The sequence below is a fragment of the Hyperolius riggenbachi genome, chromosome 11, assembly GCF_040937935.1.
Source record: "Hyperolius riggenbachi isolate aHypRig1 chromosome 11, aHypRig1.pri, whole genome shotgun sequence".
Lineage (NCBI taxonomy): Eukaryota > Metazoa > Chordata > Amphibia > Anura > Hyperoliidae > Hyperolius > Hyperolius riggenbachi.
The window spans coordinates 63,770,348-63,792,896 of record NC_090656.1 but is presented as its reverse complement, the minus strand read 5'-3'; the positions used below and the strand labels follow the sequence as shown (position 1 = coordinate 63,792,896).

The 22,549-nt window shown below is 47.7% G+C and overlaps 1 protein-coding gene across 1 annotated transcript in view; it reads right to left on the bottom strand.

The window, feature by feature from the left end:
• Window positions 1-470: 470 nt before the first annotated feature.
• Window positions 471-22,549, bottom strand: part of COTL1 (coactosin like F-actin binding protein 1) — a 37,406-nt gene continuing 15,327 nt past the window's right edge. The window contains exons 3-4 of the mRNA XM_068260927.1: window positions 5,956-6,113; window positions 471-1,655 (exon numbers count right to left, since the gene is read on the bottom strand). Of these exons, the coding sequence (XP_068117028.1) occupies window positions 1,545-1,655; window positions 5,956-6,113 (269 nt within the window). The 3' untranslated portion in view covers window positions 471-1,544. The remainder of the gene's footprint in view (window positions 1,656-5,955; window positions 6,114-22,549) is intronic.

Genomic DNA, 22,549 nt, shown 5'->3' with positions numbered 1-22,549 from the left:
GCATCAAGGAATGGTCTGGCTCTGGGAAAACAAGATTTACCGGCCAGAAATATCCAACTCCAGCAATTGCTGCTGATGTTACACAATCTGGTCAACTGTTATATTTATGGATGATCTTTTGATGTGTGCAGGTAGCGTTTAAGTGAACCTGAGGTGAGAGTGATATGGAGACCTCCATATTTATTTCCTATAAAACAATACTGGTTCCCTGGCTTCCTGCTGATCTATTTGGCTGCAGTAGTGTCAATCACACACCTAAAACAGGCAACTGGTATCGCTGCAAAGGAAATAAATATGGCAGCCCCCATATCGCTCTCACTTCAGGTGAACTTTAAGTATAAATATCTGGCACAGAAGCAGCACAGTGAGCAGGTTGGTCTCCCTTCCCCACTTCTAATCTACGGGTATTCCTGCAAACCAAGTAAGGCTTTAGAACGACCGCATCAAAAGTACAACCAGAAAACAAAACGTTTAAATTCAAAGATGGCTAGCAACAGCAGCCCCTGTATTTCTCTTGTGACAGGTACACTTTTAATAGCCACAATCACAGTGAACATAATAGATTTTCCATATAAAAAAACAAAAAGCAGAGATCCGCAACAGCTTCATTTAAAGGGGAAATGTGAAAAAAATAAATGCTATTATGTTAAGCAGGTCTTTTTATGACTTTATGTTGTCAAAAAGATCTCTTAGTTTCAATTTGCAGCTGCCTGAAAGTTTTTCAAATCTGAGCATAAACTCAGATGGCGCTTGGACGTGACCATGACGACAGTACACTGTCCGGAGCACAAACTGCCCACAAATTCTTCTCTTCCCGGAAAAAGTACCCAGCTGCACAAAGCAGGAGCTATAGCTACTGTTCCTGCACACCTAGAGTAATTTATATAGCTATTATTAGCTCTGTTTTAAGAACCTGACATGTCACTCCCATTGTACTAATAACCATCTGCCTAGGAAAGATAAGTAGGGCAGATTTTACAGATGGAAAGCATTTAAGTAGCACAGCAGAGATGAGCACACACTGTAGCTACATTACTATCAGTATAGGAACAGAGAACCTAGCTTTGACTGTACATATTGGATGTGACATGTCAACATCTTACAATGGGGCTAAAATAAATAATGTTCCTTTGTTATAGTACTCATTAGGGACCCATTATGAGTTAATATTTTCCAAAACTGGTATAAGGGTGGGTATCTCAGCTTTCGATGAGGCTGTTGCGGGTTTCTGACACAAGCCGTAATAATCATACAGAATGAGGAATGTTATGAAAACACGCAGGTTCTCCTTGTCTTGTTTGTGAGATGCAGAAGCGAGCTGGACTGGTGGTGCTGTGCCAGCACAAGATGGCGGGTCCAGGCGCCATGACAATGTCCACATCAGAGGCAGCCGGGATACGGTGGTGGGTTTGTGGAGACCAGACGGGCAGAAGAAGATAAGAGGAGAGATGGGTGCTGGGAAATAACCAGTTTTTAGGCTCATTTCCACCAGTTTCCAGTTGGGACGGCCTCTTAGCCGATCGGTGAGGAGCAGCATGCGGAAGTTACTCAGCCTGGGCATCATAGTTGGCACCGCCAGCCTTCTTCAGTTCAGATTTGATGTTCTCTTCTTCCAGGTCTTTGTGGTCTGTGATGACCATCTCTTTGGCAAAACTCTGAAAGAGAGAAAAAAGTGTGAGTCTACGGCTACCCAGAGGAAGCGTGTAATGTGCGAGTCTACGGCTACCCAGAGGAAGTGTGTAATGTGCGAGTCTACGGCTACCCAGAGGAAGTGTGTAATGTGCGAGTCTACGGCTACCCAGAGGAAGCGTGTAATGTGCGAGTCTACGGCTACCCAGAGGAAGTGTGTAATGTGCGAGTCTACGGCTACCCAGAGGAAGCGTGTAATGTGTGAGTCTGCGGCTACCCAGAGGAAGTGTGTAATGTGTGAGTCTACGGCTACCCAGAGGAAGCGTGTAATGTGCGAGTCTACGGCTACCCAGAGGAAGCGTGTAACGTGCGAGTCTGCGGCTACCCAGAGGAAGTGTGTAATGTGCAAGTCTACGGCTACCCAGAGGAAGCGTGTAATGCGTGAGACTACGGCTACCCAGAGGAAGCGTGTAATGCGTGAGACTACGGCTACCCAGAGGAAGCGTGTAATGTGTGAGACTACGGCTACCCAGAGGAAGTGTGTAATGCGTGAGACTACGGCTACCCAGAGGAAGTGTATAATGTGTGAGTCTATGACTGCCCAGAGGGAGTGTGTACGGGGTGAGGACTGGGTAGTCTGCGGCTACCCAGAGAAAGTGTGTAATGTGCGAGGCTACGGCTACCCAGGGGAAGCGTGTAATGTGCGATTCTACGGCTACCCAGAGGAAGCATGTAATGTGAGAGTCTACGGCTACCCAGAGGAAGCGTGTAATGTGTGAGACTACGGCTACCCAGAGGAAGCGTGTAATGTGCGAGACTACGGCTACCCAGAGAAGTGTGTAATGTGTGAGACTACGCCTACCCAGAGGAAGCGTGTAATGTGTGAGACTACGGCTACCCAGAGGAAGCGTGTAATGTGTGAGACTACGGCTACCCAGGGGAAACGTGTAATGTGCGAGACTACGGCTACCCAGAGGAAGCGTGTAATGTGCGAGACTATGGCTACCCAGGGGAAACGTGTAATGTGTGAGACTACGGCTACCCAGGGGAAACGTGTAATGTGTGAGTCTACGGCTACCCAGAGGAAGTGTGTAATGTGTGAGTCTACGGCTAAATTTGCATAGCAGGAAGTTTCAGTGCCCGCTATTTTATCGGGCGACTCCGGTGCCCAAATTTCCTACACGGCTTTGGGGAGGGGGGGGGGGGGGGGGGAGTCAAGGGAGAGGTTAAGATTTAAGCGACAAAGTGCGGGTTGACGGGGGGATAGGGATGATTAAGTGTCGGGCACTACTAGGGAGGGTTAAGGCTTAGTAATTGGTAGAGGGAGGATTTTGTGTAAGAGTAGGCTAGGCTTGGGTTAGATCATAGTAAAATATCGGTAAAGAATACCAATATTTTACTATCGGAATAAAGTGGTAGAATAACGTTAATTATACTGATATTCTAGTAGTGGCAATTCCCTGCGCCATTTTTTTCCCAAGTGCTTTTATTACATGGACGCCAGAAGACCAGGGCACAAGTATGATCTATAATCATTTCCAAGTCTGACCCCGTTAATCTTTGTGCTCTTCCATTCTGCACACGCCCCTTCCTGTCTTGCCCCACTCTGATTGGCCATGGCGCTGTGTCCATTCACTCCTCACACACCCCCTTCCTTCCCTGCCCTGTAGTGATTTGCCATGACGCTGTGTGTGCAGAGCAATGGCGCACGCACTCCCGCCCTGCACAGCTTAGAGCTTGCCCTAGGCTAGCACTATATATTAATCAGTAATAACATAAATGGCCAGAAGTTTTGGTGGTGGTGATGTGAACTGTATATAGGAGGTGTATAGTGGGGGAGAATGTCTATTTAGCATGATGTGTGATATACATGTCTGTGGAATGTATGTGCGTATGTGGTATGTCTGGGTACAGCTGCTATGTGCATGTGATCTGTGCGCGATTGTGTGGCGTGTGTAATAGGTTTGTGTGGTGTAGTGTGTGTCGAGTATGGTACGTGTGGAGTAGATATAGAGTGGGACAGATTTTGGCGCTTTGGATGACAATCGTTGTAAAAATGTAGCTTAAGTGGTCTGAAAGCCAGAATTTCTACTTTGCTCTTAAAGATTCCTCACAGCTTGAAAGCGACTATCCCAGAAATTTTATTTAGCAGAACATTACTGAAATGGTTAAACAAATCACTTTGTCCTGCTATTCAGCTTCAAATCCGCATCCAAACTGGAGATAACAGTATCTTTGTTTGCATTCCAATGTTGATAGATATGTGTAAACACAGTGTAACAAGTGAAAAGGAGCTTCAGACACACAAACACAGTTAAGAATAGCTCATTAGATGATGTTAATATATAATAAAAAGCAGTTAACAGCTTTTAGGGCAAGATAAACTACACTTTGGAAACTTGTAATTTGTAATCAGACAATATTACTTATGCACAAAAGCAAATATGATAACTGTATGAGTGATAAAAAGTAAAAAAACACATTTTTATTGAATGTTATGTTGGAGCTTCAGGCCACTTTAACATCAGCAATCGATATCAGGTATTCTGCCTTATCCATCCGGCAGATAAATTCAGGTGACTTTTGGGCAGATATCGTGTAAATCGGCCGGTATGTACAAGTCGTTCAAATGACGTTGTTCCAGAGCATGTGTGCATGTCGTGTGAAATGTCACTTCCGTCTGCAGTTTTTGAACAACATAATCGGTGGAATGTCAGTGTGTGTAAACAACGTTGTTTAAACTACTAGTTTCTTTTTGCTGGGAAATGTGTCAGTGACCTCACCCGTTGGTGTGTGCCAATTTTTATCTAGCATGTGTACAGACCTTTAGATCCTGTGTGTCCTATAGCCAGAAGCCCTCTCTACAGATCAGACAGGGCCGGCTTGCTATGTGCGATCCGTGTTATGCTGGACACATCTGACACGTTTATGGAGACACAACAATGCATTCCGCTAACTGAGTACAAGCGCCTGTTTGTTCGACCATGAAACACTGGCTGCTATTGACGTCCAACCATGCCAGGGAGGTTTCATGATGAATTGGGCCCTCTCGTCCCACTCGCCCTGACCTGCCGCTGAACATGCCAGACACAGGATCCTGGCAGGAAGAGACAGACATGACAACTGCCAATACGGCCAGGGGCCGGCGGCTGCTTCTGTTAGGTTATTACACACAGTCTTGCATTGGGGGGCAAACTCTGCAGTGCAGTCACGATGAACTTGTATCGAATGTGACACAATATAGAAGCTAGTAATGAGTTAATGCAGGGTACAGGCTGGGGCCCACTAGAGATTGCAAATGGAGTGTGACAGATCAACGATGTGGGTGAAGAGAACAATGCCCTCGGCCATTGCTCCGCCAAATCTATCTTTCTGTTTGGGGGGTTGCCATACACACGCTGGATTCTAGGCAGAGGCAATCATAATTGGCTGCCTGAGCCGAGTTTGTCCGAGCGTGTGCTAAAGGTTTTACAACTGGGAGGGGGGGAGGCACCCCAGAAATGTAAGTGTGTGGATGTGGAAATGGCATATAAAAATGGCTTACCTCTATAAAGAATTAGGAATCAGACACTCGATCGATACCGCGTTTCACAGATCGCATTCCGCTTCCTCAGATATATATATATATATATCTTTATATCTATATCTATCTATCTATCTATCTATCTATATATATATATATATATATATATATCCATATATCCTATATGAAGATATAGGTGCTCTCTGCTTGAAAAATGCTGGTTTTAAGACACTTTTTATACTGATCTGAGGAAGTGGACGGTCATCCATGAAACGCGTCTGTTTCCTAATAAAAATGTGTAATTAGGCTTACCCACTTCTTTATAGAAGGTAAGCCATTACTACATGCTTTTTCCACATCCACACACCTACATTTTTGGGGTGCCTCCTCCCCTCCCCCCCGAACGTGGCTCGCTAATCATGTTTTGTGGGTTCCTTTGAACCCCACATTTTACTTTTTTTGGCGTGCAACCCGCACCATCAAAGAGTCAAGAACCCGAGTGAGAACGGGTTTTCCTCACCAACGAATATACTGTGGTTGCTGGTCTTGCAGCACACTTTTGTGAGTATCCTGCACATTTATGATGTTGTGTGACCCTGGCCCATAGTCCCAATATACCACACCATCAGGAGCTCCTTGGTTTGCATCTCACTTTGTATGTCCCCTGGCAGGTCCTTGAACTCCATTGGTCACCACACCTCCATCAAACGGCTTTATGGGCTACCCATTTATTCTACATATTTGAGAAGTTCCAGTAAATACGTTGAGCTGGATGGGTATTCCATGGTGCTACAAGAACTCACCTGCACAACATCTTTCACTAGGCTCTTGTCTGTGCCGATCTTGGCTCTTTGTAGCCCGCCAACATTCTCCCCGATCCAGGTAAGTAAGGCAAATTTTGTCCTCTTGCTCATGGCATCTCCAGTGGTAAATCGGATGTAGGCAAACTGTCTAACATTATCTGAAACAAAGAGAAACATCGGATTACTTGATGGAAACTTTGTGGGGTTCGGTTTTAAAAGAATAGATCATGTTACATTTACTTAAAGGACTCATTGGGGCTGTAAAAAAAATAAAAATAAAAACTAGATCTACTTACCTGGGGTTTCCTCCAACCCCCTGGCAGCCTATCTGTCTCTCGCCGCAGCTCCGGGATCCCCTCTGTTGCAGATGCCGACCTAGTTAAGTTCGGGGGCTATTGCGCCTGCACAAGCGCGGCCACGCCAATTGCGCTCACGTAGCCTGGAGCGTTCTGCACAGGTGCAGTACTTCTGTGTCTGCGCAGCATGCTCCAGGCTATGGGAGCGCAATTGCTAGCAACTGTGCGCTCGCAGAGGCGCAGAAGAGTTCTGGCCAGGCCGGCATCTGCAACGGAGGGCACCGGGGGACCCCGGAGCTGCGGCGAGGGACAGATAGGCTGCCAGGGGCTGGAGGAAGCCCCAGTTAAGTAGATCTTGTTTTTTTTTTTACCTTGGACTTGTCCTGAAGCATTCACTCCAGTGACAACACAACAAGCGCAGAGGTATTTTACTGCAGAATATAGTAATATTTTTTTTGTATATAAATTCTGTATAATTCCCCATTTATAAGGTATATTTGCAGTCATAGTTACTTTCCATACTTATAAACAAGAAAAAAAAAATAACCAGTGATCTTTATGGCACAATGCCTCTGGAGTCTGGACTGATGTATTTGCAGAAGGCAGCAGAACAAGGAGAGGTATGTAGAACGGGGTCATACTGACCCACCGATTGCATGGAGTGCGCAGCCATTGTGCTGTCTGCGGTCACAAGACACTCATCACGTAATGGCATCCTGGTATGTGCTGGAACGCCGCGATCCAACCCGCTTACCTGACCACAACAGAAGAATCTGCTGAACATGAGACGTTTTATTCAGGTGTTACTGGTCTCATATTATGCAGCGCTGTGCAGAGTATGTTGTCTCTAACTGTCCCTCAGAGGAACTCACAATCTAGTCCCTGCCATAGCTACATGCCTATGTATGTATTGTGTAGTGCATGTATCACAGTCTAAGGCAGGTATGTCAAACCGGTCCTACGAGGGCCGAGATCCTCACACATTTTTGATACAGCTCAAATGAATTGATGGGTCTGAATCAGGAAAGGTGCGGTCCATCTGGTAGAACACATTCCTATCTTTCTCAGTCCATCCTAAACACTGGCATGGATCTGGCCCTCCAGGTCTGGAGTTCGACACATGTGGTCTAAGGCCAATTTAGGGGGAAGCCAATTAACTTATCTGTATGTTTTTGGGATGTGGGAGGAAACTGGAGTGCCCGGAGGAAGCCCACGCAGACATGGGGAGAACATACAAATTCCTTGCAGATGGGGGTTTACATAGCTGTTAAGGGACTATGTATTGGGAATGGCCAATTTTGGCTCTGGGTACTGAAATTTGTCGGGGCTGAACCAGAACTTTCCAGGGAACTAATCAGGTTTCTTAACCAGCAGCTCAATTGTGTAGCCCTCATGAGAAGGCCAGGGGTGGTCGTCCAACTCAGTCTCAGCCATGATGACGCTTCGATCAGTTACGCTGGATTACGAGCAATCAGTGTAGACTAAGGTGAACGAGTGCATTGTTCATCACTCCCATCATTGCTCCACCCCTCTCCACTGAACAGAACACTCTGCTTGGCTACAGCTGTGCAGTGTATCTGTACAGCACTCGTTACCCACAGTGTCACCCCAACAATCCAGTGGGAGGGTCACTGACGGGTCCTGCATAAGCCTCCTGCACGCTAAACTGTAGTCAGACAGCTCAGTCATATTAGACTAGCAAGCCGTTTACATTGCGGTATGAAGTGGTCATAAAATTTTTTTAAAAAAAATACACTTATAACAGTACTTGCTGAGGCCAAGAATCCTCCAGAATAATCAGTATTATGCAATAGATAATAATCTTATGAACTGGAGATACTCCTAAACTCCTACGCTTCCTTGCACTATTTTAACACACAGATGGCAAAAGGAATCCATATTGGCCATAAAGAAATGATGCCAAGATTATGTGTGCCGGTTAAACTATTTAAGAGCTACGAAGGAAAGTGTTGCACCACTAAAAGCAATAAAATGGTCCGATTATGATTAACTTAACAGCACCCAATAACAAGAAAGACGGCTTATACAAAGGGGATGGGAGACCTGAGGATATGACAGAGGCACATGTCAGCGTTGTCACTTGATGCCCAGTCAGGACCAACATCCAGATTCCAGCCATGGCCACACAGACCAATATGAGATACTGAAATAAAGGATGCTGCAGCATTTTAAATGAAGTATAAATTACGGAGCACTTCTCACTACTTCCAGTTCCTCCGGAGTCCTACTTTAACATTCTTTTGGCAGGAAAGTTGACATGAGTCAGCCAGAGAAGTGATCAGCCCATGGAGACCCCTCCCTCCCCTGACCCCAGAGGCTTCCAGCACAACACATGTTGTATTAAACCTCCAGGATCTCCTGCCAGGACGCCAAGACCAAGGAAAGCAGCTTAGTGTCCGCAGGAAAAGGCTTCCCCCCCATTGTCTGACATTCCTCAGCTCTGATACTCTGCACTGCTGGAGGACTCTGTCCATTCCTCTAACTCTCCTCCCCTGATATACTCTGTGCTGCTGGAGGACTCTGTCCATTCCTCTAACTCTCCTCCCCTGATATACTCTGTGCTGCTGGAGGACTCTGCGCCTTCCTCTAACTCTCCTCTCCTGATATACTCTGTGCTGCTTTAGGACTCTGATCCTTCCTCTAACTCTCCTCTCCTGATATACTCTGTGCTGCTGGAGGACTCTGCTCCTTCCTCTAACTCTCCTCTCCTGATATACTCTGTGCTGCTGGAGGACTCTGGTCCTTCCTCTAACTCTCCTCTCCTGATATACTCTGTGCTGCTGGAGGACTCTGCTCCTTCCTCTAACTCTCCTCCCCTGATATACTCTGTGCTGCTGGAGGACTCTGTCCATTCCTCTAACTCTCCTCCCCTGATATACTCTGTGCTGCTGGAGGACTCTGCACCTTCCTCTAACTCTCCTCTCCTGATATACTCTGTGCTGCTGGAGGACTCTGATCCTTCCTCTAACTCTCCTCTCCTGATATACTCTGTGCTGCTGGAGGACTCTGATCCTTCCTCTAACTCTCCTCTCCTGACAATCTGTGCTGCTGGAGCACTCTACTCCTTCCTCTAACTCTCCTCTCCTGATATACTCTGTGCTGCTGGAGCACTCTACTCCTTCCTCTAACTCTCCTCCCCTGATATACTCTGTGCTGCTGAGGGACTCTGCTCCTTCCTCTAACTCTCCTCTGATTATATACTCTGTGCTGCTGGAGGACTCTGCTCCTTCCTCTAACTCTCCTCTCCTGATGTACTCTGTGCTGCTGGAGGACTCTGCTCCTCCCTCTAACTCTCCTCTCCTGATATACTCTGTGCTGCTAGAGGACTCTGCTCCTTCCTCTAACTCTCCTCTCCTGATATACTCTGTGCTGCTGGAGGACTCTGCTCCTCCCTCTAACTCTCCTCTCCTGATATACTCTGTGCTGCTGGAGGACTCTGCTCCTTCCTCTAACTCTCCTCTTCTGACATAATCTGTGCTGCTGGAGCACTCTACTCCTTCCTCTAACCCTCCTCTCCTGATAAACTCTGTGCTGCTGGAGAACTCTGCTCCTTCCTTCCTCTAACTCTCCTCTTCTGATATACTTAGTGCTGCTGGAGGACTCTGCTCCTTCCTCTATACTCTGTGCTGTTGGGGGACTCTGCTACTTTCTCTAACTCTCCTGAAATAATCTGTGCTGCTGGAGTACAGGAAAAGTCCTGTAGGCATGCATGGGCGTGAGAAATGCGCGGGGCAGAGGTAATTGGGGGATATATCTGGTCGGATGAGCTCACAGATGTACGCTGGTCTGGTCTTGTGCTCAGATCTGTAGGCCACGTTAAACTCTTCTGTTGTGAAATACTCTAGGCTTCCTTTTAAATCATCCACTTTTTCTACCCCTTCAAACATCCTGTTTGCGCCCATCCATAAATGTTTTTTATTTACTGGCAAAGAAACAATCGCTGCATATGACCTGACTGCAGCGTTATTCTGATGACTGGTGGAAACCGTTCGCTGAGCATTGTCAGCTCAGCAGGATGTCTCTCTGCGGTAAGAAAGTTGGGATTTTGTAGGTTAATTGTCAGAGGGCAGAGGACCTTCTGCGAAGTAAAGTGACACGGAATTGTGAGTCAGATCACCCAGAGGCCGGGGGGGGGGGGGGGGGGGGGGGGGGCACAAAAAAGACAGGAGTCATCCAGGGACAGGAAGACATCTGGGAAACCACCACAGCTTCCTGTAAATACTGAACTTGCTTCCTCTTGAGAAAAAACCCGGGAATTAATGTCCCGTAGCTGCTCAACTCACAACACTCTGAAGGCAACCTTTGTTTTAGGGCCCTTTTCCATTCATAAAGTGATGCTACCTAGCCGCATCGCATCACTTCTGCTGCTGACCACGCCTCCCGATGCAGATGTGAACTGAGGAGATGGGACGCGGGTGCGGGTAGATGCGGCCGTGCGAGAATCTGCAGCATGCTCCGCACAACACGCACGCAATGGAAACTATTCCATTGCCGTGCATCTGTTTCAGGATACCCGGGGTGCGATGGGGCTATGTATCTGGTCATTGAACATTAGGGCTCAAACCCACTAGCAGCATTTTCTAAGCGCTAGTGATTTGAATAAGCTCTTGCTAATGCTATGCTATGGGGGATTTTTATAAAATCACATAGCTCAAGTGGGATCACACCCATAGCAATATATTAGAAAGAACTTCTGAAATCAAAAAGCGCTCAGAAAAGCGCTCCTAGTGGGTTTCAGGCCTTAGGCCGAGAAACCACTAGAGAGATTTTTTGAGCATGTAGGGAGCGCTTTCAATCGCTAGCAATTTCCCTAAACGCTCTGCCAATGTAAATGGATTGGACAGATATCACTACAGCGATTGAAATCGCAGTCGCAGGACATGCAGCATTTTTTGGAGCGTTTCCATTCCAATGAATTGTATAGGAGCAGAGAAATCGCTTGCAAAACGCTATCACAAATCACTAGTGATTGGAATAGCGTATTGCGCTTTCTAGTGGGTTCCAGGCCTTACTGGAATCCTTGGCCTCTCCCTTCCAGCTCTGTGTGGGGAGGTGCATCACTTTTCCAGTTTATAATAGGACTCCCACAGGAGGCGTGTCCTAGACTGCTGGGGAGCCGAGAATTTGCCTGGCAGTCTGGCACACACTAGAAGAGGATGACCTCTATAATACATTCTTAAAACTGAGTTGCAGAATTGTCACAAAGAAGAAATTACATTTTACTGCTAAAATAAGGAAATGCTGAATTGTTTTCAGTCACAACGATGCCTCGTGCCCTGGCCGTATACTAAAAATAAACATATATAGATGAGATGGAGGCCTCAACCCACACACACACCTACCGGGCTGTGTTCCACCGCCGCCGTGCCACAATATAAATATATTTCTGGTAAATAATGGGATTAGAACTTTCGATTGACTGAAGCTGAGAGTCTCAGCATGGCCTCCGTGGGCCCAGAAGTAGTTTAACTCCAGTCAAGATTTGTCCGGTTTTTACTGCGGTTCGTGTCTTTCGTGAGATATTCTGTCATTTCCTGACCCCAGACAGGGTACAACCAAGCTCCACCTCACCTGGCCTATATTTATACAGTATATGCTTATGTATGATGAGCTGTATCCTCTCACAGCCACACACATGTAATTCTCTTCACAAGTGAGAGAGAGAGATGGAGGCTGCCATAATTACCGTGTATACTCGCATATAAGCCGACCTGCGTATAAGCCGACGTACCCACTTTTCCTTCAGAAACCAGGAAAAAATGATTGACTCGCGTATAAGCCCCCTCCCCAGTATAGCTACCTCCACAGTAGTCAGATGGGCCTCCAGTACAAGTCAACCCCTCTCCCCATAGTCAGATGTGCCACAAGGATGATAGTTGTGTCTCAAGACGCCACTAGATGGGGTCATAGATACACAGTGATTGCCACACATGAAGAATCCCCAATCATTGCACCACTGACACGTTGCTAGCACGCTCTGCTCCACAAGCCAGTGGACACAGGTAGAGTTGAGCAGCGCACTCTGCACACCATGTTGCAGTGTATGTGGGGCACGGACACAGCAGGGAGACAGCTGGCAAGAGCAGAATTACTAGTGCATGATCCTTATGCTCCTCTGCCAGTAACAAAACCTGCTCCACCTTCCATTCTGCTCCACTGACTCACATATTAGCCGAGGATTAGCCGAGGAGGTAACTTTTTAGCAAATTTTTTTAGAGGCTGTGGGGATCGGTGGCGGAAGGGGAGTTGTAACTACTATGCTCACTTCCCCCGCCGCTGCGCCCCCCTTTCCTGCTGCTCAATCCGGCTCCCCGGCGATTGCACTATTTGCATGCCCATAGAAACGGAGCTGCTGTCTACTGTGACAGTGGCATAGGAAAAAAGTTTAGCAATGATAGCAACCAAATGTAAACATCACAAACAGAACTCAGAGGCTTTTGAACAGAGCAGATTGTCCAAATGATGGTGCTATTATGGAAGAAAAGTTACCTACAGATGTACTAGACTAGTTTGCCGGCATGCTTTAGTCCTTCCTCACTAGCAAGTTGCTCCTGTATGGACAGATCACAGACAAATCATTCTATGCCCAAGCCTGTGTTTGACTCTACAAGCAAGTGGTGGGGGAAGAGGCAGGAGGGAGAGAAATGCTGATATGAAATGAGTACTTCCTCATCTTAGTAGCTAAGTATTGCTGGAAATTAGAGCATGTATTTTACAGACAGGAAGTTTCGAATCAGGATTATTAACCCGATTCAAAACCCAATTCCTGTCTGTAAAATACAAGCTCTAGTTTATTGGCTAATTTAGCCTTCTTCAGAATCTATTCCTGTTGACTGACAATGTTAGAATATACAATCGGAAGGGGACATATTTTTTTTTTTTTGCATATAGTGTCATCCAGATACATTAATTACAAGGAATTTTGCAAGGATTGTGAGGTATTTATGGCAAATAGATAAGTAAACCAAAAAAGTCTTAAAGGACTACTGTAGAGGGTAGGGGAAAAAGAAAAAGTTGACTTTACCCAGACATCCTGTGCCCACGCAGCCACTCATCGATGCTCCAAGCACCGCCTCCAGTTCACTTCCGTAATTTCAGACTTTAAAGTCAGAAAACCACTGCGCCTGCGCGGCCGCGGTCTTACTCCCACTTTAGATTGATAGAGGTTAGAGATCAGGAGGCAGGATTTTATTTATGGCAAGAAAAACAAACTTTAAAATAATAATTTGGTTGTGGATATTGCCATAGCAATGCATGGAGAGTGCAGCCATGGTAAATTGCTCAGTTCTGAAGACGAGAGATTCATCAGAGGGGGCAGAACGTGATTCAGGAAAAAATGAACCACAGGCTGGAAGGGGTTAATACCAGCGCGCAGCAATGAAACCGTATACGGGGCATGAGTGCGCAGAACACAGTTTAATGACATATTATTCTAAACAGGAGATTTGCAGAAAAACACAAAAGAAATTCTGAACTCTCTCACCTGTACGGCTTCAGCATAAAACAGCTCAACAATCCTCATAAAAGATCTTTCTCGCCCACACACACACACAACGCTGTGCAGATTATGCTGCAGACACACAACGCTGTGTAGATTATGCTGCAGACACACAACGCTGTGCAGAATATGCTGCATACACACACAACGCTGTGCAGAATATGCTGCAGACACACACAGCGCTGTGCAGAATATGCTGCAGACACACACAGCGCTGTGCAGAATATGCTGCAGACACACACAACGCTGTGCTGAATATGCTGCAGACACACACAACGCTGTGCAGAATATGCTGCAGACACACACAACGCTGTGCAGAATATGCTGCAGACACACACAACGCTGTGCAGAATATGCTGCAGACACACACAACGCTGTGCAGAATATGCTGCAGACACACACAACGCTGTGCAGAATATGCTGCAGACACACACAACGCTGTGCAGAATATGCTGCAGACACACACAACGCTGTGCAGAATATGCTGCAGACACACACAACGCTGTGCAGAATATGCTGCAGACACACACACAACGCTGTGCAGAATATGCTGCAGACACACACAACGCTGTGCAGAATATGCTGCAGACACACACAACGCTGTGCAGAATATGCTGCAGACACACACACAACGCTGTGCAGAATATGCTGCAGACACACACAACGCTGTGCAGAATATGCTGCAGACACACACAACGCTGTGCAGAATATGCTGCAGACACACACAACGCTGTGCAGAATATGCTGCAGACACACACAACGCTGTGCAGACTATGCTGCAGACACACACAACGCTGTGCAGACTATGCTGCAGACACACCACGCTGTGCAGATTATGCTGCAGACACACAACGCTGTGCAGATTATGCTGCAGACACACAACGCTGTGCAGATTATGCTGCAGACACACAACGCTGTGCAGATTATGCTGCAGACACACAACGCTGTGCAGATTATGCTGCAGACACACAACGCTGTGCAGATTATGCTGCAGACACACAACGCTGTGCAGATTATGCTGCAGACACACAACGCTGTGCAGATTATGCTGCAGACACACAACGCTGTGCAGATTATGCTGCAGACACACAACGCTGTGCAGATTATGCTGCAGACACACAACGCTGTGCAGATTATGCTGCAGACACACAACGCTGTGCAGATTATGCTGCAGACACACAACGCTGTGCAGATTATGCTGCAGACACACAACGCTGTGCAGATTATGCTGCAGACACACAACGCTGTGCAGATTATGCTGCAGACACACAACGCTGTGCAGATTATGCTGCAGACACACAACGCTGTGCAGATTATGCTGCAGACACACAACGCTGTGCAGATTATGCTGCAGACACACAACGCTGTGCAGATTATGCTGCAGACACACAACGCTGTGCAGATTATGCTGCAGACACACAACGCTGTGCAGATTATGCTGCAGACACACAACGCTGTGCAGATTATGCTGCAGACACACAACGCTGTGCAGATTATGCTGCAGACACACAACGCTGTGCAGATTATGCTGCAGACACACAACGCTGTGCAGATTATGCTGCAGACACACAACGCTGTGCAGATTATGCTGCAGACACACAACGCTGTGCAGATTATGCTGCAGACACACAACGCTGTGCAGATTATGCTGCAGACACACAACGCTGTGCAGATTATGCTGCAGACACACAACGCTGTGCAGATTATGCTGCAGACACACACGATGCTGTGCAGAATATGCTGCAGACACACACGATGCTGTGCAGAATATGCTGCAGACACACACAATGCTGTGCAGAATATTCTGCAGACACACACAATGCTATGCAGAATATGCTGCAGACACACACAACACTGTGCAGAATATGCTGCAGACACACACGATGCTGTGCAGAATATGCTGCAGACACACACAACACTGTGCAGAATAAGCTGCAGACACACACAACAAACACAACGCTGTGCAGAATATGCTGCAGACACACACACAACGCTGTGCAGACTATGCTGCAGACACACACAACACTTTTTCTCTCAGGCATTCTATAGTCTTAAAAGATAGCTCTATTCTTGGAATTGTTGCCCATACATTGCTTGATTTTCCACTGAGCGATTAAGAGAACGACTTTATTGGGTGATCAACAACAGTGTGGTCAATGGAAAGTTGATCAACTAGTGGCCCACACACTGCAAGCGAGATTTTGCCGATTTTCCTTCACTAATCAATCTGAACAATTTGTCTCAATGCTCTGACACAATTTCCATCGATTGAACAGAACAGAACATAATCAATTCTTACCCTGATCTGATAAAATGATTCAGTTGAATAGTCGATTGAACAGGAAAATTGACAAATGTATGGCCCCCTTTATTTTAGCCATCTGTTTTCCTATTTCTCCAGTGACTGGAAGAGGTGAACTAACCAAGTGGCTTTCACACTTCTGCTGCTGTGATCCTGTGCTGAGCAAGGCTGGTTTGGAAAGGTAACCATTGCAAATGTAGTTATTATTTAGTATTTACATAGTGCCAACATCTTCTGAAGTGCTGTACAGAGAATATATTGTCTTGTCACTTACTGTCCCTCAGAGGAGCTCACAATCTAGTCCCCAATATAGTTATAGGTCTATGTATGTACAGTATTGTGTAGTTTCTATGAAACCCCCCAGTGTAATGATACTAGATGGGGCGTTCCTGGAGCTCGGAGCAGATTATGCCAGTACTGTGACAGGAGATTACTATTATTTAGTATTTATATAGCGCTGACATCTTCCACAGCGCTGTACAGAGTACACAGTCATGTCACTGTCCTCAGAGGAACTCATAATCTAATCCTGCCATAGTCATATGTCTATGCATGTACTGTAGTGTATCCTCTATAATAATCCCTAAGTGTCTCTGCGTCCCATGTCCCTCTGTGTGTCCTTTTGCGCTCTGCGCATGTGCAGGACGCAGAGACACTGAGGGGGGAGTGACGCGCGGCTTGCAGGGCATGACGGGCCAAGGGGCGGGCGGGCGGAAGGACGGACTGGTGGATGCGGGGGGGGGGGGGGGGGGCGCATGCGCAGTGACAGACTTAGCCCGTTTTTAAACGGGCTAAGGTCACTAGTATACAGTGCTTGCAAAAGTATTTGGCCGCCTTGACGTTTTCCACATTTTGTCACATTACTGCCACAAACATGAATCAATGTTATTGGAATTCCATGTGAAAGACCAATACAAAGTGGTGTACATGTGAGACGTGGAACGAAAATCATACATCATTCCAAACATTTTTTACAAATAAATAACTGCAAAGTGGGGTGTGCGTAATTATTCGGCCCTCTGAGTCAATACTTTGTAGAACCACCTTTTGCTGCAATTACAGCTGCCAGTCTTTTAGGGTATGTCTCTACCAGCTTTGCACATATAGAGACTGAAATCCTTGACAATTCTTCTTTGCAAAACCGCTCCAGCTCAGTCAGATTAGATGGACAGCGTTTGTGAACAGCAGTTTTCAGATCTTGCCACAGATTCTCGATTGGATTTAGATCTGGACTTTGACTGAGCCATTCTAACACATGGATATGTTTTGTTTTAAACCATTCCATTGTTGCCCTGAAAAAAATGTTTGGAATCATGTATGATTTTCATTCCACTTCTCACGAGTATACCACTTTGTATTGATCTTTCACGTGGAATTCCAATAAAATTGATTCATGTTTGTGGCAGTAATGTGACAAAATGTGGAAAACCTCAAGGGGGCCGAATACTTTTGCAAGGGTGGTGTGTGTGTGTGTGTCAGTTTGTTTTGGGGATGCGAGAGGAAACTGGGGTGCCCGGAAGAAACCCATGCAGCCACGGGGGGAACATACAAACTCCACGCGGATAGTGCTTGGCTGGGATTCGTACCGGGGACCCAGCGCTGCAAGGCGAGAGTACTAACCACTACGCCACTGTGCTGCCCCAGCATCCAGCATGCTGTGCTGAGGAATGTGTGTCTGGGAGGAATGTATTCCTGTGCTGATCAGGCAGCAGGTCTGTGCGGCTACCTGGACAGGTGTAGACTTGCTGCTCCCGAATACATTCCAGGCATGCAGAGGAGATAACTGGTGTCTCCCTCTACACATGCTGCAATACCAGTGAGGACAGCTGGGGGATAACCTCAATCTCTGCTCTAATTCGAGTTACAGATTGCGCAGCAAGCTCATAGCACCATGCTAGATACACATGATGCAATTTTCTAATAGATTTACTGTCAGATCGATTATTTCCAACATGTCCAATCTGAGGTCTAATCTGATTTCCGACCGATTTTCCATAGAAGTGAACAGAAAATCGATCGGAAATCAGATGTTGGAAATAATTGATCCAACAGTAAACCTGTCAGAAAATTGCGTAAAGAGCTGATTTACAAATTCAGCATTGTGGGTGACCTCAGAGCTCACTCCAACCTGAATAATCGCAAATACGGTACCTTCTGATTGGGAAAATCAGGTACACAGAGGCTTCACTGCGACAACCCTCCCCAGCCAAGCTTCCTCTGCCTGGAGTTGTAGAACAGCCCTTCAACAATGAAATCATGATGCGCTGCAATTTTCACTTATGTTTAAGTGCGATTTGCAGAGATTATGGGTGCAATCGGTGGGCACGATTGTGATTCCAAATGTGCCAAAGATAAAACAAAAAAAGATGCCAAGGGAAGTTTTTTTTAAATGGGAGATCGCAAAGCAAGATCGCAAAGCACCGCGTTTGCCATGCGATTTGCATGAGCATCCATTCATTTAACCTAGTGGTGCCCATTAGGTAGATCACGATCTACCAGTAGATCGCGAAGGACGTCATGGTGGATCCCAACCCCACTACATTTTCCATTCTGTATATACAAGTGTGTTCCTAAAATTGTACATAGGTAGATCATTTTGACTTGCTAATTTTTTTAAAGTAGCTCACAAGCTGAAAAAGTGTGGGCACCTCTGATTTACCCCAACCGCAGGAAAACTGCAGCAGGCACTACGTTTGTGATTTGGTTGAAAACGGATTGCTCCGCTTGGTACAGGGCGGCGATTATTAGGTTAACTATGGTGGCCTTGTGATCAGCAAAATGTGGAGGGGCATTTAGAAAGAAATAAGAAATAAAAGAGAAAATAAATTAGAATTTGAAAATATACCACTGAATTCATGCTAAAAAAGGAACTCAGCACCTACTTATCAAGTATATATTCGGGTGAATAGTGTGGGCTGTTTATTTTTTTGGAGGGGGGGGGGGAGGGGGGAGTTTCCACAGCCAGTTTCAAGCTCTGCCAGCGGTACCACTTCCTCGGGTCACTGCCAAAATGCATTCTGGGAGATGTAGTTCGCTTAATGTGAGTACTCTTCCCACCATGCATTGCAGCCGGGAAACCAAGACATCTCCACAGGCACTTCATATTGGCTGGAGAAGAGCATACAGATGAGAGTAAGTATTGTTTGTCACCCACCAATAACCCACATGATTTATATCTTATTAAATGTGCTCAGATCCTTCTAAGTTGTAGTGAAGTGCATTGCAACTGGAGGCAGGTGAGTGCTGCTGTCATGGGAAAGAAGCAATACTTCTGGCGGTGTCCCTGGTGGTGGTAAAGTGGCAATGCTCCTGCCAAGCTCTTCACTGGCTACCAATTAACCAGAAGATCTAGTTCAAACTCTTAGCCCTAACCTACAAAGCTCTCCACAATCTCTCTTCTGTGTACATTTCACTAGTATCCAGATACCAACCCAACCGTAAACCCAGATCTACACACAACAATCTTCTGTCCTCTTCTAGAATCACCTCCTCACATTCACATATACAAGATTTCTCACGTGCTTCAACCCTTCTCTGGAATCCCCTTCCAAAACACATCTGTCTCTCCACAACTTTTGAGATATCTTTAAATGCTCCCTCAAAACTCACTTTTTCTGACAAGCATATGCTTTACCTTTAGCCATTCCTCTTCAACCCCTAGCCAAGTTGTACTTCTTACTAAATATAACCTAAAAGCAAGAAGTTTTGAATCAGGATGACACCATTTAATCGGCTAACTTAAAAGAATAAGAGTAAGCTTTCGTCTGTGCAGCTTTCGTCAGACTTCAATCTGGACAGCCGAAGGCTTACTCTTTAAATTAGCCAATAAATGGTATCATCCTGACTCAAAATATTCTTGCTTTTACTCATGGCTAACACGGTACAACACTCCACTGCTACTACTAAATATTACCTAAAAACACACTGCCTCTAGGCATACAATATTGTATACTATCCCACCTCTTATTTCCTCCCTGTTCCTTTAGATTGTAAACTCGCAAGGGTAGGGCTCTCTCACCAATTGTGTCTTGGGATTAGCTTTACATTTTGATCATCATGTTACATTTGTCACTGTAATTACTATGTCTACCAATTCTGAATTTTCTACCAGTGTCTATATTTGGTGTATTCCAATGTCTGTATCATTATATACCCAGTGTTTGTACCTTACTTTGTACAGCGCCATGGATTATGTTGGCGCTTTATGAAAAAATAATAATAATAATAATAATGTCCGTTGCAGTGTCCCTGGTTGTGGGAAATGAATAAACCTGAACTGCATGACCTTCTGTGACTCAGCTCTGTAGGAAAAGACAAATAATGTAAACTCCTCATATTTCCCTTGAAATAGACAATAGTGCAAAGAACAAACACACAGGTGAAACATGACTCCTCTCTCAGTGTGACAGCCATGAGCGGAGCTCTCCAAGGTCCGGACTGACCCAACATCACCAAGTGGGGGAGGGGCTCTCCAGGACCCGGACTGACCCAACATCACAGAGCGGGGAGCTCTCCAGGGCCCGGACTGACCCACCATCACGGAGTGGGGGAGGGGCTCTCCAGGGCCCGGACTGACCCAACATCACAGAGCGGGGAGCTCTCCAGGGCCCGGACTGACCCACCATCACGGAGTGGGGGAGGGGCTCTCCAGGGCCCGGACTGACCCACCATCACGGAGTGGGGGAGGGGCTCTCCAGGGCCCGGACTGACCCACCATCCAAGGTCCGGACTGACCCAACATCACAGAGCGGAGAGCTCTCCAGGGCCTGGACTGACCCACCATCACAGAGCGGGGGAGAGGCTCTCCAGGGCCCGGACTGACCCACCATCCAAGGTCCGGACTGACCCAACATCACAGAGCGGAGAGCTCTCCAGGGCCTGGACTGACCCACCATCACTGAGTGGGGGAGAGGCTCTCCAGGGCCCGGACTGACCCACCATCACAGAGCGGGGAGCTCTCCAGGGCCTGGACTGACCCACCATCACAGAGCGGGGAGCTCTCCGGGACCCGGACTGACCCACCATCACAGAGCGGGGAGCTCTCCAGGGCCTGGACTAACCCATCATCACTGAGTGGGGGAGGGGCTCTCCAGGACCCGGACTGACCCACCATCACAGAGCAGAGAGCTCCCCAGGGCCCGGACTGACCCACCATCACAGAGCGGGGAGCTCTCCAGGGCCCGGACTGACCCAACATCGCAGATTGGGGAGCTCTCCAGGGCACAGACTAACCCAACATCACAGAGCAGAGAGCTCCCCAGGGCCCGGACTGACCCACCATCACAGAGCGGGGAGCTCTCCAGGGCCCGGACTGACCCAACATCGCAGATCGGGAAGCTCTCCAGGGCCCGGACTGACCCAACATCGCAGAGCGGGGAGCTCTCCAGGACCTGGATTGACCCAACATAAGAGCAGAGAGCTGTCAGTGACCCGGACTGACCCACCATGAAGCGGGGAGCTCTCCAGGGCCCGGACTGACCCACCATCACCGAGAGGGGGAGGGGCTCTCCAGGAACCGGACTGACCCACAATCACAGAGCTGGAAGCTCTCCAGGGCCCGCCCTGACCCAACATCACAGAGTGGGGAGCTCCCCAGGGCCTGGACTGACTCAACATCACAGAGCTGGGAGCTCTCCAGGGCTTGTACCGACTCAACATCACTGAGTAGGGGGTTCTCCAGGGCCCAAAATTACCCACTCACTGGCCGGGGGCTTGGATTGACCCACCATTGAGTAGGGAGCTCTCCAGGGCCCGGACTGACCAACCATCATAAGGGGGGCAGGGGGCGGGGAGGGGACTCCCCAGAGTCCAGACTGACCCATCGCAGAGTGTGGGGAGGGGGTTGTGCTGGGCAAGTGTGTGTATGTGTGTGTGGGGGGGCTGAGTGAATGGGCGAGTGGGTGGAGGTTGTGCTGGGCGAGTGGGGGACATTGTGCAGGACGAGTGGGGGAGATTGTGCTGGGCGAGTGGGGGAGGTTGTGCTGGGCGAGTGGGGGAGGTTGTGCTGGGCGAGTGGGGGAGGTTGTGCTGGGCGAGTGGGGGAGGTTGTGCTGGGGGCGAGTGGGGGAGGTTGTGCTGGGGGCGAGTGGGGGAGGTTGTGCTGGGGGCGAGTGGGGGAGGTTGTGCTGGGGGCGAGTGGGGGAGGTTGTGCTGAGCGAGTGGGGGAGGTTGTGCTGAGCGAGTGGGGGAGGTTGTGCTGGGCGAGTGGGGGAGGTTGTGCTGGGCGAATGGGCAGAGGCTGTGCTGGGTGAATGGGCAGAGGCTGTGCTGGGCGAATGGGCAGAGGCTGTGCTGGGCGAATGGGCAGAGGCTGTGCTGGGCGAATGGGCAGAGGCTGTGCTGGGCGAATGGGCAGAGGCTGTGCTGGGCGAATGGGCAGAGGCTGTGCTGGGCGAATGGGCAGAGGCTGTGCTGGGTGATAGGTGAAGGTTATGCTGGGCGAGTGGGGGAGGTTGTGATGAGCGAATGGGAGGGAGG